The sequence below is a fragment of the Gallus gallus genome, chromosome 3 (genome assembly GCF_016699485.2).
Source record: "Gallus gallus isolate bGalGal1 chromosome 3, bGalGal1.mat.broiler.GRCg7b, whole genome shotgun sequence".
Taxonomy (NCBI): Eukaryota; Metazoa; Chordata; class Aves; order Galliformes; family Phasianidae; genus Gallus; species Gallus gallus.
In genome coordinates this window covers 71,584,955-71,597,660 of record NC_052534.1, presented here as the reverse complement: position 1 = coordinate 71,597,660, position 12,706 = coordinate 71,584,955, and the positions used below count along the sequence as shown (strand labels likewise).

Below are 12,706 nucleotides of genomic sequence, written 5' to 3'. Positions count from 1 at the left end.
ACTGAGAATCAGCCAGACAGAATGCGCAGTATTTTGGGAGGTAAGGAGTAATCTCACACCTACTACCTCTTTTAAAGTGCAGCAAATAAGCAAATAATTCATTATAAGAAATAAAAGGTATCTAATTGATAGAAAGTTTAATCAACGTGTTTACAAACAAGTTGTCCCATGCAGCTTGATTTCCAGTGAGCCACTGTTGTCTGTCTTTATGCCCCTTAAATCTTCCACAGCAACAAGTCTTGTTCCTGTATGCATCCACTCTGACAAAACCATAGAGCAAGGAATAGACACCACTGTGACCAGTCTGGACACTGCTAAATACCTAAGTAGCCAGTAAATGTTGCAATACACAGTTTATTCCTTCAGAAAGTCTGCCTAATTTTGGTCTCTCATCCATCTACCACTTCCTTCAGAATTTGTAATAATTTTATTATTCTCATCTCTTTCCCTTAAGCAGACTTCCATTTTAACAGTTTTAACAATCTTAACTGAAATTAGATCACAGATTCAAGATACAGAAAATCAGTTGAACAAGTAAATGTAAAAGGTCTATTAAATAAGAAAAAAAAGAATACTAAATATTGAATCACGTACAAAACCTTTTTGAAACAGCCAATAAAGGTGACACATCACACAGAAAAATATTGTAAATGACTCATTTCACTGTAAAATCTTTATCAATAATATCTGAACATCAGTCCCTACTTACCAGACAGTCCTACTATGCCATTAACTGTGAGATAAAACATATGACTGCCTTTTTAAAGGCATCATTAGCAGAATTTTCAGAGTTCTGTGTAACACCATGAAACGCAAACATAACTTCCTCATGTGTGAAGTCCCTTGTCTAACTTGCATATTCCTGCTCCAGAGGACTGAAACCTTTCTTCTTTCAGACTAAGTTAAAATGACATAAGGGTTTGAGAATATCCAGAAATAAATGTATCCAGGATATTAAGCATTCTGAGTGAATATAAAACACCACCTGAAAAATTAGTAGTTACTTCAATTTCTTACTTAGGAAGCTAGCTGTAGAATCCCTGAAGAATTCCCTTCACCTGGTAATAGGCACCTATAAGTTATATGGTTGTTCTTGGAGCTGACCCTGCAGTTCATAAGGTGAGACAGGAATCTCCAGAGAGCAAGTCATTCCACCCCTTAATGCCTCCTCTAGCATTGGATTAATTATCCAAGGGTGTTTAACTATCTTCATTGGCTGCACAGTGATCTTAGATGGTAATATACACTAGATTCTAAGCACTGGATTACTAGCTTAGCAATATCAGTTCCAACATTAATGGATAACTCGTGCTGCTACTCAAATGCAGGTTACTGTATTCATTAAATTCATCATTTAAGCTCCTAAGAGAAGAAACTACCCTACAGCTTGAGAAAAAACTCTACACTTGGTATTTATATACTAAAAATCACCATTCCAAAAGCAATTTTCCTTTTCTCCACACTAGATTTTCAATGGAAACTTTCATTTCTAGCTTGTCTTATGAATGGCAACCAATCCCAGCAGTAAAATATCGGAGTAGAGAACACTACCTTTTTCAGTGCTTGAAAACTGAGAACGTTTTAGCTTTTGATATTGTTTACAGCGTTGCCTTTAATGGCTGGAACTTTTTTATTTAAATTCCTCTGGCAATTCTTCAGGTGGTCACGTTGATCCAAACACAGAGATAAATATTCCTTTCCATATTCTAAGGCATCTCCTTTGAAGTGGCTCCGAGCACTTGCACTCTCCCAGCACTGTTTTCCTCAGTTCTTTCCACGCTGACACACATTCCTGGCTGCCCATCCTACATTTTGCTGCCTCTGCCCGGCATGCTCGCTGGAAGCTCCTATACACTGAAGAACAGTACAGATCCTCTTGACAGAATCTTTTCGCAGTGGTGCAATCCTTCTCTGATTCATGGGGGTGTCTTTGGCTTTGGGGCTTTCTGTGCTGCCTAATACTCAGCTCAGCATTTGATCTTGAGGAAGTTTCCAAATACTCTGTGCAAACAGGTAAAAAAAGACCAAACATAGTGAACAGAAGTTGCAACATCAGCTCACAACAAATTTCAGAATGAAATGAATGAAATGGTCCTAGTTATGATATGACTAAATTCAGCTGTATGAATATATGCATAAGAATTTCAGATTCTTGCAGAATATTATCTTTTTCATTCCTGTATAATGTATAGTCTAGTTCAACAATTCAGTTGCCAAATGCCACTCGCTGCAATTACAGCATAGAGGGATTAATGTCACATAAGTTTCGCCACCTATGGATTGGACATATGATGGATTATAATTTTAATAGGGAGGAGAGGAGAGGAGAGGAGAGGAGAGGAGAGGAGAGGAGAGGAGAGGAGAGGAGAGGAGAGGAGAGGAGAGGAGAGGAGAGGAGAGGAGAGGAGAGGAGAGGAGAGGAGAGGAGAGGAGAGGAGAGGAGAGGAGAGGAGAGGAGAGGAGAGGAGAGGAGAGGAGAGGAGAGGAGAGGAGAGACTCAGCACTTAGAACCTGACAAGAAATTCAATTATATTTGGAGAGTTGAAAATGCTTGAAAGGAAAGCTGTGGCTCAGTGAGAGAAGTTGGCAAATACATATTTTCACACATTTATTTCTTATAAATTTTGGACTTTTTTTTATAATTTCATCATCACATTCTCATACTTTTATTTTGTTTTACCCTTCCAGTGTACTATTCTGCATAAAGACAAGGTGCAAAGTACAGTCAAGAAAGAATTAAGGGATCTTCTTCTCATGAAGAATTTGTAAGTAGATATGTCCTCCTAACAGAGGGAAAGAAAATGTTTCAGTTAGATGTAACACTATTTTTTTTTAGTTTGTTTGAATAATGAATTACCTTCAACCACTTATAAAAAAGAGTTTGGTAGTGTGCTGTTCCTGTATTGGCAAGCTAGTCTGCATGTATTTTAGTGAAAATGGGATCTGTTTCTGAAAGACAGCCCTTCAGTTTGCTTACACTGTCCTGCTCCACACTTGCAGAGTTTATGTTGTTGCTATGTCTGCAGCCTTGCTGATGCCCCAGCCTGAGAGTTGTGCCTTGATGAGACAGGGGATACCATTTTAAAACCAAAAAAAAAAAAAAAAAAAAAAAAGCATATTTATAGAAGCAAAGCTGACAAGAGGGGGGGAGTGGAGAACAGGGCATGAGCACTCATGCTTGAAACCCCTTGCTTGTGCAATAATGAGCTTGAAAGCCTCGCTGAAGTGGTTTTACAGCTGTGCAACAAAATGGTGCACTCTCCTCCCTTAATGCTGACATTTTAATGTAGGATCACAGCTATTCAGATTGTCCATTGGAGCTGGCAGGCTGATGGTGTGAGCAACTACACACTCTCATCAATGTCGCTTGGATGAAAGCTGCTGTCAGGCTCAATAAAATGGCAGGCTAGGCCAATCTGGCACACATGAAAGGAAACTGGAAGAAAAGCTTAATTGCACCTCCAGCAGATTCCAGTTATTCAGCTGGTCTGTTAACAACATGCCGCCTGGCACACTGGTGTAGTCCACTGCGTAGTGTTGGTAAGGAAAGCTCCTTGAAGATATGACAAAAAAGACAGGCTGAGATAGACTGCACCAGCCAAAGCCAAAGAGAGAACAAGTCAACCTGCACTGCTAGGTTAGTGGTGGCCTCTACATCTAGCCAAAAAGTAAGAAACGGAGAAAGGAACCATAAAATCAAAGTGTTTGTTGTCTGTGCTCTACCTGGGGAGAGTTTGCCCTAGCCAGGAGGATATCAGGAAAGGCCGGACACTCTTCTGACATATATCAAGAAAGATCCAACAATAAGAGCAGGAAACAGTAGGCCATGTTAATGTACAAGAGAAAGAAAGAAGACATGGTCACTGAAACAAAATATTCACCCTGATAAGTGAAAAGCTGTATCAAGGATGGAAAATCCAATCATCTGTTCATTCTATATATTAGTAGGAAGCTAGAGGAGGGGAGGAGATTGGGTTTGATTGTTTTTTTTTCATTTTTGTTCAGTGTCCGCAGTGGTCATGAGCTGTTGGAATGTTTGCAAAAAAAAGTGCTTCTTCTTGAGAGGCTGGAGGAGGCATGGAACAAAAACATACTAGACTAACAAATATTGTCTGGGAATAGGGACAACAAGCCCTTGGAGCAATCTTTTGCTTCTTAAATGAGAAGTAATGAGACAACTTAGAATATCTCCTCTGGCTGGAATAGCATTGTGGAACTAAGGAAAGAATCTTTGTAAAAAGAAAAAATAAGAGCCTTCATGCTTGCAAGATTAGGTAGAATTACTTGTTACCACAGTGCCTCATGGCCACGGATTGAAAGATTTTGTCCAACCATTCAGTCTGCGTTGTAATGTGTATGAAGATCAGGTTATTTCTTAGTACTTTTGTTTATTTTAATTTCACATGCAAGCGTGTCCAAGAACCACATAAAACGGATCCAAAACTGTAATTGTGTTACTTTTTGAAGCATGATAAAATAGAATTATTCTGACTAAATATTAAGATTTTCAGTGGAGTAATTCTTTTGTAGCGCAGTCTAAAAATGCTTAAGAAAATTATGTACTGTGATGGGGTGGGGAAAAAGAATATATTCCTGCCTTGTGCTGAACTCAATTTCAGTAGCACAAATCCTTCAATTTCCAGCTGATTTGATCACAACCCTCACTGTCACCTACATCTTGTGTTCTTAAACTATCAGAGGAGAAATAGATCTTGTTCCTGGTAGTCACTGGGCAACCTACACAACTAGACTGGAGAAACATTGCGGTCATCAGTATTGAAATTATTCTCATTTCTGGAACTTGTATAGAAAATCTGAGCAAATGATCTCAGTATCTTATTCTTATAATTACCTGCCAAGAACAGAGCACAGGAACTTCACCTAGGACACAGGTGGCTAGAAAACCGAAAATGCTCCTTCTGTCATTCTGACAAAAAATAACGAATTATTATTCCTTCTTTAAGGAGCAATCTGTCTGTGAATCATGAGTCTCCCATACTCATACAAGGGCTGCTTTGAAAGTAATGCCTCCTATTTCATTATGTGGGCCTACAACATCAGAAATGTTGTAGTGGGGCAGTAGAGGTTGAACCTTCCTGCCAACATTGCATTCTGTTGCTGTGTGACAAATGGCAGCAGCAAGGCAGTCTGACACAATGGTGTCTGACATGGAAGTGCATAGGAAGCAAAAGCGTGTCACTGAATTCTTCCACACAGAAAAAATGGCACCCACTGGCATTCATCAGCACTTGCTCAACATTTACAGATGTGAGCACAGTGAGGTGGTGAGTGGTGCGTTTCAGTAGTGATGACTGCAACAGTGGGTCATCTCCACTGGTGCAGATTTTCACAAGCACAACATGCAGACTCTTGTTCATCAGTGGTTGAAATGCATAGCGTATGGTGGTGACTAAGTTGAAAAATAGTCTTTATCCCTTCATCCAGGCTGACAATTACTGATTACTGAAGATGCTGAACAAGACTGGACCAGGTAAAAACTACTAGGGAACACTGCTAAATACAGACCTCCAACTGGACTTTGCATTACTGATCAAAATCCTCTGATCTCTGCAGTCAGCCAGTTCTCAGTCCACCTTACTGTCCACTCATCTATCCTATTCTTTCTAAACTTCATTACAGGGGTTTTGTGGGAGACAGTGTGAAAAGGCTTTCTTAAGTCAAGGTACACAACAGTCACTGTTCTCCCCTCATCTGTCCAGCCAGTGATGATAGGTTAGTCAAACATGATTTCCCTTTGGTGAATCCATGTTGAATGCTCCTGATAACCTTCTTTCCTCCAGTCCTCAGGCACTTCTCCCATTCTCCATGGCCCTTGAAAGAGAGCAGCTTGGCAATTGCTTCTGCCAGCTTCCACAGCACTTGTGCATGCCTTCCATCAGAGCCCATAGATTTGTGTGAAGATGCCAGCTGTGAAGGAGAGAGTCTGCCTGTGGTTTTTTCAACACTGAAGAATAGTTGGTTCTTCAAGAGAAATTTGCTTTGGATCAGTAAAATTTATGGTCAACTGGTAATTCTACCTTGTCTCTTTCCTTTCTTTTTTCCAAAGTAAATGATGTTTCTCCAATTCTACAGTGAAGTCATAAGCATGTGTGTGTATCCAGGGATGGTGAAGCAATAAATTCATTGTCTTGAGAGTGTGGAATAGAGGATACCACAGCTTTAAAAGTGTACGTAGGACTTAGGAAAATTTTCCAGAGCTTCAGGTTTGGAACCGTGTTTGGAGGCTTGGAAACACACTGACTAGAATTTAGGTCTTCTTGCAGAGGACTAATATCTACTGAGGAGTTTAGAGCTTGGCAGCATAACATAAAGTCCTTAGATGGTAAAGTGGGTGGGCACCAAGACAGCCAAAGCGATTACCTTCAGCAACAGGTAAGTCAGGAAAGAAACAATTCCTTAGTTCAGTTACATACAATACAGATATTTATCATGCTAAAAATGACATATGGATCAATATAAAATGGGGGAACTTCATAAACATGTCCCTTCCTAATCAAAATGTTTAACAGGACAATTGCAAAAAAACTAAACCCATTTTTGACCAACTTTGAAATTAAAAAAAAAAATATTTTATGGCTCCTTGTTTTCACTCTGTCTACTTGTTTCCGTAAAGATAGCTTTACATAAAACATAAATATTCTCTGCCAGTATTTTGATCCAAGAGAAAATTTTCATCCTTCAATAGTGCACATAATAGTGTTGGTCAGATTTGAAGTATGCGAGTACTTTTTTATCTTGGATCTTTAATATTTTACAGTTCAAGAAATAGTTGAACCAAACCATTGGAGATATAAGTAATAAACTAGCCAGAAGAAAAAGAAAAAAAGAAAAAAAAAAAACATTACATTGTTCATTTCATTTTACTTCTTGCTCTTCTGATTTACCTGTAGTGAAAGCGAGGTTTAAATAAAATTTGCCTTCTTATTTTATTATCTTCTGGGACAATTAATGCTCCTGAAGAATTTCAGTGTTTTGCACACAAAACAGATTAAATAAGAATAAGAATGGCAGCACTAAAGTCAGATGAAAGGTCTATCAAATCAGTAGCCCTACAGATTTAAGTAGGACTAGGATTGCACTCTGTGACTTTATGGACACTTATCATGCAAATTTTCAGAACAACCTAGTAAGCTTTTCACTCTAAAGCACTTACAAGGTCCTGCCTCCCACATATTGTTTCCCAGAGATGCACATGCCACGTGCTTATACTTGAATGTATTCTCTACCTTAAACTAACCAGAACAAGATGGGGGTTCGGGTCATATATTTTCCCAGATCTCCTATGACTGCAAAATGATACTACAAATATTGAGGGAATAGGTTTTGTTACAGTATTTTAATGGTGTCTTTCACCACACTTACAGCATAAAAATAGAAATCCCATGGAATTTTTATTCTCATGAAGCCTTCATGCTAATTTTCTATGCTGCACAACATCATATACATTTGTGTAACTCACAGTATACTTTGAGTTTTGCTTTTCAGAAAGATACTGAGAATCATACATTGTTCATTCTCCTCTTTGCTTGACCAACCTCCCTTGCAAATAGAGCTGTCATGATTAATAGAAAACTACTATAAGAGATGATGTTGGTGATAATGAGTATGATATTTTAATAGCTTAGTTTACAGTGTCATATGTTATAAGATTTATTTAAGACAAAGCTAGGAACTGACTACTCACCAAATGTAGTAGGGAAGGAAGAACAAAGGGAATGTAGAATTCAGGGCTATGTAACAATTGCCAAGCTGAGACTGTTCTTGGACAAAGCTGATGGCTGAAAAGTTAGGTGTAGGTTTTAAGATAACGCATATAAAATGGTTTCTGAAAAAAAGAAGATGAATTGTGTTCTCAAGTTACCAGTCTTTCATCAATGATTGCTGGTGGCACTGAAACATCTAGCTTAGAGTGAACATCTACTCTGACCAACTAGTGACACTAATGCCACCTCCAGATTTAAAATTGTCTTGCAAAATCAGTAGGAATCCAGTGCACTTACAGTAATCTGGGTATACACAATTTGTCTACAGAAATGCATACATCTCTAGTGGTGGCACGAGGTAACAGTGATGCTTACAGAAACTCAGCACAATCATGGGGGCTAGGTTTGAAGAGGCACTTGCAGTATGTAGCTCATGGCTGACTTCAAGCAGTTGCATGTCAATAAAACATGCCAGTTGCAGGTGATAACAAAGCTTGAACTTACAGCTAATCCCTGAGAAACCAGACATAGCCAGCAGTGGGACAGGATAGCCAGGAAAATAAATCACAGTAATGGTTAAAGGATGGGTAAAGTACCTCAAAGTCTTCCTCTAACTACTTCAGCTAGCTCCTCTTTTACCAGCCCAGAAAATCAGTTTCTCCTCATGCAGGTTCCTGCCTTAGTCAGGCCTGATGACAATAGAGAAAATGAATACTCCGTATTTAATGACAAGAAGCTGCAGCGCATACTAATGGTGCCATAGCTCCTAATATCATTCAATATCCCCTGCTGGCTTTGCAATTACATACACATGGAGTAGGGAGGTGGCATGTGGCATTCCCAGTGAGGATAAGCAGGTGTCTAGAATTACCTTCTGACATCTCTCGGAGGAAAGAGGTAAGTGTGAGTTAAATGACCCCACACACAGCTCCAAATGCCTTGAGGCCCCTTATGGTAAAGGCTGATGTCAAAGTAAGTAGACCGGGCAAGAGTGACTATTGCTAAAATTCCTTCCCTCTCTTCTAGTTGGCAGAACGTTTCTTATGGCCAAGCCAAAAGGAATCATCCCATATCCCCATACAGCACCCAGTGTAAACGTGTATTTTAAAAGCCTATGTAATAATAATTCTCAGATTAATCAATGAAGGCATTTATCAGTGTCTTCATCCCTAATTTTATCCTTGCAATTTCAGTTTGCTTTTTTTTTTTTTTTTCCCTTCCATTGAGCTACTCATGCATGGGAGAAACAGGTTCTATTCCTCTGTTCTTCTCTGCTGGAGGGGAAAAGGAGAACCAGAAAACTGCCAACATTTTAAGAAAAGTGCAATAGTTTCTAAGGCTGACGCACCAACAATATTTTGTGTCCATGCTGATATTTAAGGCTGCAAACTTTACTAGATTAAATTACACAGTAGAGTATTACAGGGTACTGGAAAGCAGACAGAGAACAGACTATGCTCTACTCATTACTGTGCCCTTGACTCAGTATTTGAATTTGTGTGCTTCTCCATTCTCTAGTATCCTACAGCCATAAAAAGGATGATGATTCCTGTTTAGAAACTAAGCTATTAAGACTAGACTTCTCCCATTAAATACATAAGGAAGAATTTATTTTGGATCTATTTTTTTCTATTGTTTTTATGGATTTTCACAGGAAACTAAATGATCTGACTGGATTTGTTTTTGTTTTTTGGTGGTGTTTTTTGGTTTTTTTGTTTGTTTGTTTGTTTTTTGCTTTTTGAAGAGGAGATTTATTTGTTATTTAAGAAATTACTGGATAAATTAATTTATTTTGCAATTTAAAAAAGTATTTTTTCACAGATGATATTTTTTGTTAAAAAGTCAAATTTGCTATCTGTAATGAAAAGTGCTTTAATGTATATGCATGCATATTTACATATGTGTGTGTATATATTTATGTGAAAAGTGTTACTGTTATTCAGTGTATATATGACAATGTGCCTTGGATAGCCTTTACTTCTGCATTATCCTTTTCTTCATACAAGAAATACACTCTATTTCTGAAACCGTGCACTTAGTCATCAAGTCTCAAATTCCATTAAATTCCGTATTTCTATTTTGACATGAAACCAAGAAAACCAAACTGTGGGCTGAACAAATTTGTTTTGGTACATCCCAAAAAAGCCAGGAGGTAAGAGTATCTGTGAAAACCAGTAAGCTGGTTTTCTGTTCTTCAGGTTCATCTAAGTGTCTATTTAATTCATTTATGTTTGAGTCCACTGGAAAGAGTTATTCTTCACAAGGAAAAGCAGCACAAGAACTATGCTGCCCAGACAGAGTGAACGACATTGTAGCAGGCAGGTGCCTGCCTGTGTGTTGTGTGGGAGGTGGATGATGGATGGAACACTGCCACCTTTTGGCTATGGACCACGGCAAAAGTGTTGTGATGGGGAACTTCTGTGAGGATTCGTGATAAATCAGGGCAGACATGTTTCAGTAGCACCCCTTCACACCAACCAAAGACTGAAGTGTTTTGGACTGCTGATCTGTAATATTGCACATGCAAGCACACATAGTGTTGGCATCACACAACTTAGGTTTTGTCCCTTACATGTGAGGTCCTCAGAGCTGAGAAGATGGGCTTATAATGCAGAGAGCTTTTAGCTTTACTAAAGAACAAGTGCAATCAGGTTGATATAAACAGTCACTTCAGCCTGACTGCGGTATGCTCTTCCGGTCTGAGGAATACTTGAGTGTATCTCGCATTGTGTTGTGCTGAAACAATGTTTTCTCAAGCGGTGAATTATATACAGTTTGTGCTTCAACCTCTTTTGAGCACTTAGCTGTGAATGTTTGTACCAATGCCAGTGAGTGCGAGGTGATCTCATTAGAAAGAAAATATTATTAGCCACAGGATTATTTCTCAGTGGCTTAATGATGAACTCTTATTCACGTGCAACCTCTGTAGTTCTCATATAGTGACAATTTATTTATTTATTTATGTACTTATTTATTTTTAAATCATGTGCTTGAGAGCAGAAGACTGGTGCCTATCCTGCTACACAGCAGTCCCTCCTGGTGCATGTAGCAGTGTCACATCATCCTTTGGGTGCTGAGTGCTATTTCAAGGTACTACCAAAACACATTCTCAGCACGCAAACCTTGCACACAGAGGGACTGTGGGACTTTGTGGGACTGTTCCTAGAGTGCTCCCCCATTTCCCTGCTGTTGCAAATGGGGCTGGGATTTCACTTCCACTTTATCACCACAATCTGTCCCTCCTCTGTTAAATCACCTGTAGCCCCAAGTCCAGAAGTGATTTAAGCAAAAGGGGGTTGAAATGGCAGTGCCTATCGAAAAACTGGCCATTTCCTGAAGGAGCACACAAAAAGCAGTGCGGGGCTCGCTTCTCACTGGGACAGTGCTGAGGGGGAGCTGCTGGCGGCTTAGTGGGACCCTCTGGGGGCCGAGGGGCATCCCTTGGAGGCTCGGGATACGCCACTGGTGTCTGAGGGGGAGCCGTTGGAAGCTAAGGAGGAACCGTTGGCGGCTGAGGGGGAGCCGTTGGTGGCCCTGGCCCGGGCCGCCGAGGCGCAGCGGCCGGCAGAGGCGGCAGGTTGCCTGGCAACGGGGAGAGCCCGAGCGCGCTTGCGCGGTAGCGGGGAGGCGCCCCACGGCTTGCCCGCCCGCGGCCGCCGAAGGGAGTAGCGGGCAGCCCGGCGCTTCCCGCCCGCTCGCACCGCGCCACAGCGGGAACGCATGGCTGTATGTGCAGGCGCGGCAGTGCGCGGCTTGCCAGCGAGCCCAGCAGCGAGAGGGAAGGCCCTGGACGGCTTCCATCTACTTTTGTGCGAGAAATGAAGACAAAGCCTCCTGCCTTCCCTGCCCCTCCTTGGCAGATCCCAGTGTCCTGCTGCTTTCATTTGTTTTTGATCTGCCTCATTAAAAGACTATTGATGGCTTTAACTATTGTCCTTGTTTAGGTGCTGATTTACAAGCACTAATATCTGACTGTGCCGAGATTAATGGGAGCCCATGAAGTTTACAATTATCCGCAGGTCCCTTGACCACACATGTAGGGGTTTTGGTAGGGGTCACGCACTCTTATGAAAAAACTCCAAAGCAGGCTTAAACCTGGGAAGGTTTTAATAGGATTGAATTTGTAATAGGATTTGGCAGCTTGGCCTAAACTATATGGTAGGGGATTTTACTCTATTTTATTTTGGGTTGGGTTTTATTTATTATTATTTTTTTAATGGTGTAATTATTGTAGCACAACAAGATGCGCTTTTTAAGATGATTTTCTTTCTTTCGTGAGGCCCTAAGGAACAAAATATCTTTGATAGAGAGTGGCGAAACAAAGAGGACTCTGCATGAATGTGCCTGGTAGTACGTGTACAATAGAAGTAGTTTCCAATTTTATGCATTTTCTGATGTGAATCTGCACACTTTATATGAGCTTTAAAACCCCTGAAATTAGTGACAATATATATGGCATTTATTATTAAAATTAAAAAAAAAAAAAAAGAGGTGTTACTTCAGTGAAACAAGTTCTGCTGAATAACAAAAGATTACCGTGCTGACTCTTGCCTTATTCAAACAAAGACGCATTAGGAAACAGTAACTGTGCAATAAATTAGATTTATTGAAAATAGTTCTGCAAATACAGGGGAAGTTACATCGAAGGTAGGAGAGAACCTAAAAGTGAATCATATGAGCAATTAGTGCTCACTTAGGGCTTAACAGCAGCAAGTTTCAGCGGTTATGCAGGCTCTCTTGAGTGTTAATTCATTTCACATCATTTTGTCTTGTGCAATAGTGCTGGTATGCTATTTAGATTGCTGTGAGAGCATCTTGTGAATTACCAGCATCATCCTCATTGTTAGGTGCTCTTATTTAGGAGTTTTTTTCTGGGTTTGGTTCTTATTGGAGGTTTTTTGGGTGTTTTTTTGTTCTTGTTTTGTTTTGCTTGGTTTTTTTTTTTTTTTTACTCACACAGCAGGACTGAAAATATATGATAC

At 40.0% G+C, this 12,706-nt stretch overlaps 1 protein-coding gene across 2 annotated transcripts; it reads right to left on the bottom strand.

The window, feature by feature from the left end:
- Window positions 1-338: 338 nt before the first annotated feature.
- On the bottom strand, window positions 339-12,208 carry LOC121110451. 2 transcript variants are annotated; one of them, XR_005858409.2, is made up of 3 exons: window positions 8,596-11,280; window positions 7,706-7,846; window positions 339-2,001 (listed from the first exon to the last, which is right to left on the bottom strand). XR_005858409.2 is itself a non-coding variant. In XM_040697743.1 (3 exons), coding segments are annotated over exons 1-3 (687 nt in total). In that variant the 5' UTR covers window positions 11,526-12,208; the 3' UTR covers window positions 339-2,000. The 2 variants fall into 2 exon arrangements, 1 of the variants encoding a protein (XP_040553677.1); XM_040697743.1 differs by having other exon boundaries at window positions 10,981-12,208.
- Window positions 12,209-12,706: the final 498 nt, after the last annotated feature.

Bases quoted from the DNA above. Each gene is read 5' to 3' on its own strand.
- LOC121110451 (XM_040697743.1), bottom strand. From the start codon at position 11,525: ATGGAAGCCGTCCAGGGCCTTCCCTCTCGCTGCTGGGCTCGCTGGCAA. The intron at 7,847-10,980 runs GTGATTTAACAG...TCTTTTTTTCAG, and splicing joins TTCTGGACTTGGGGCTACAG to AAACCATTTTATATGCGTTA.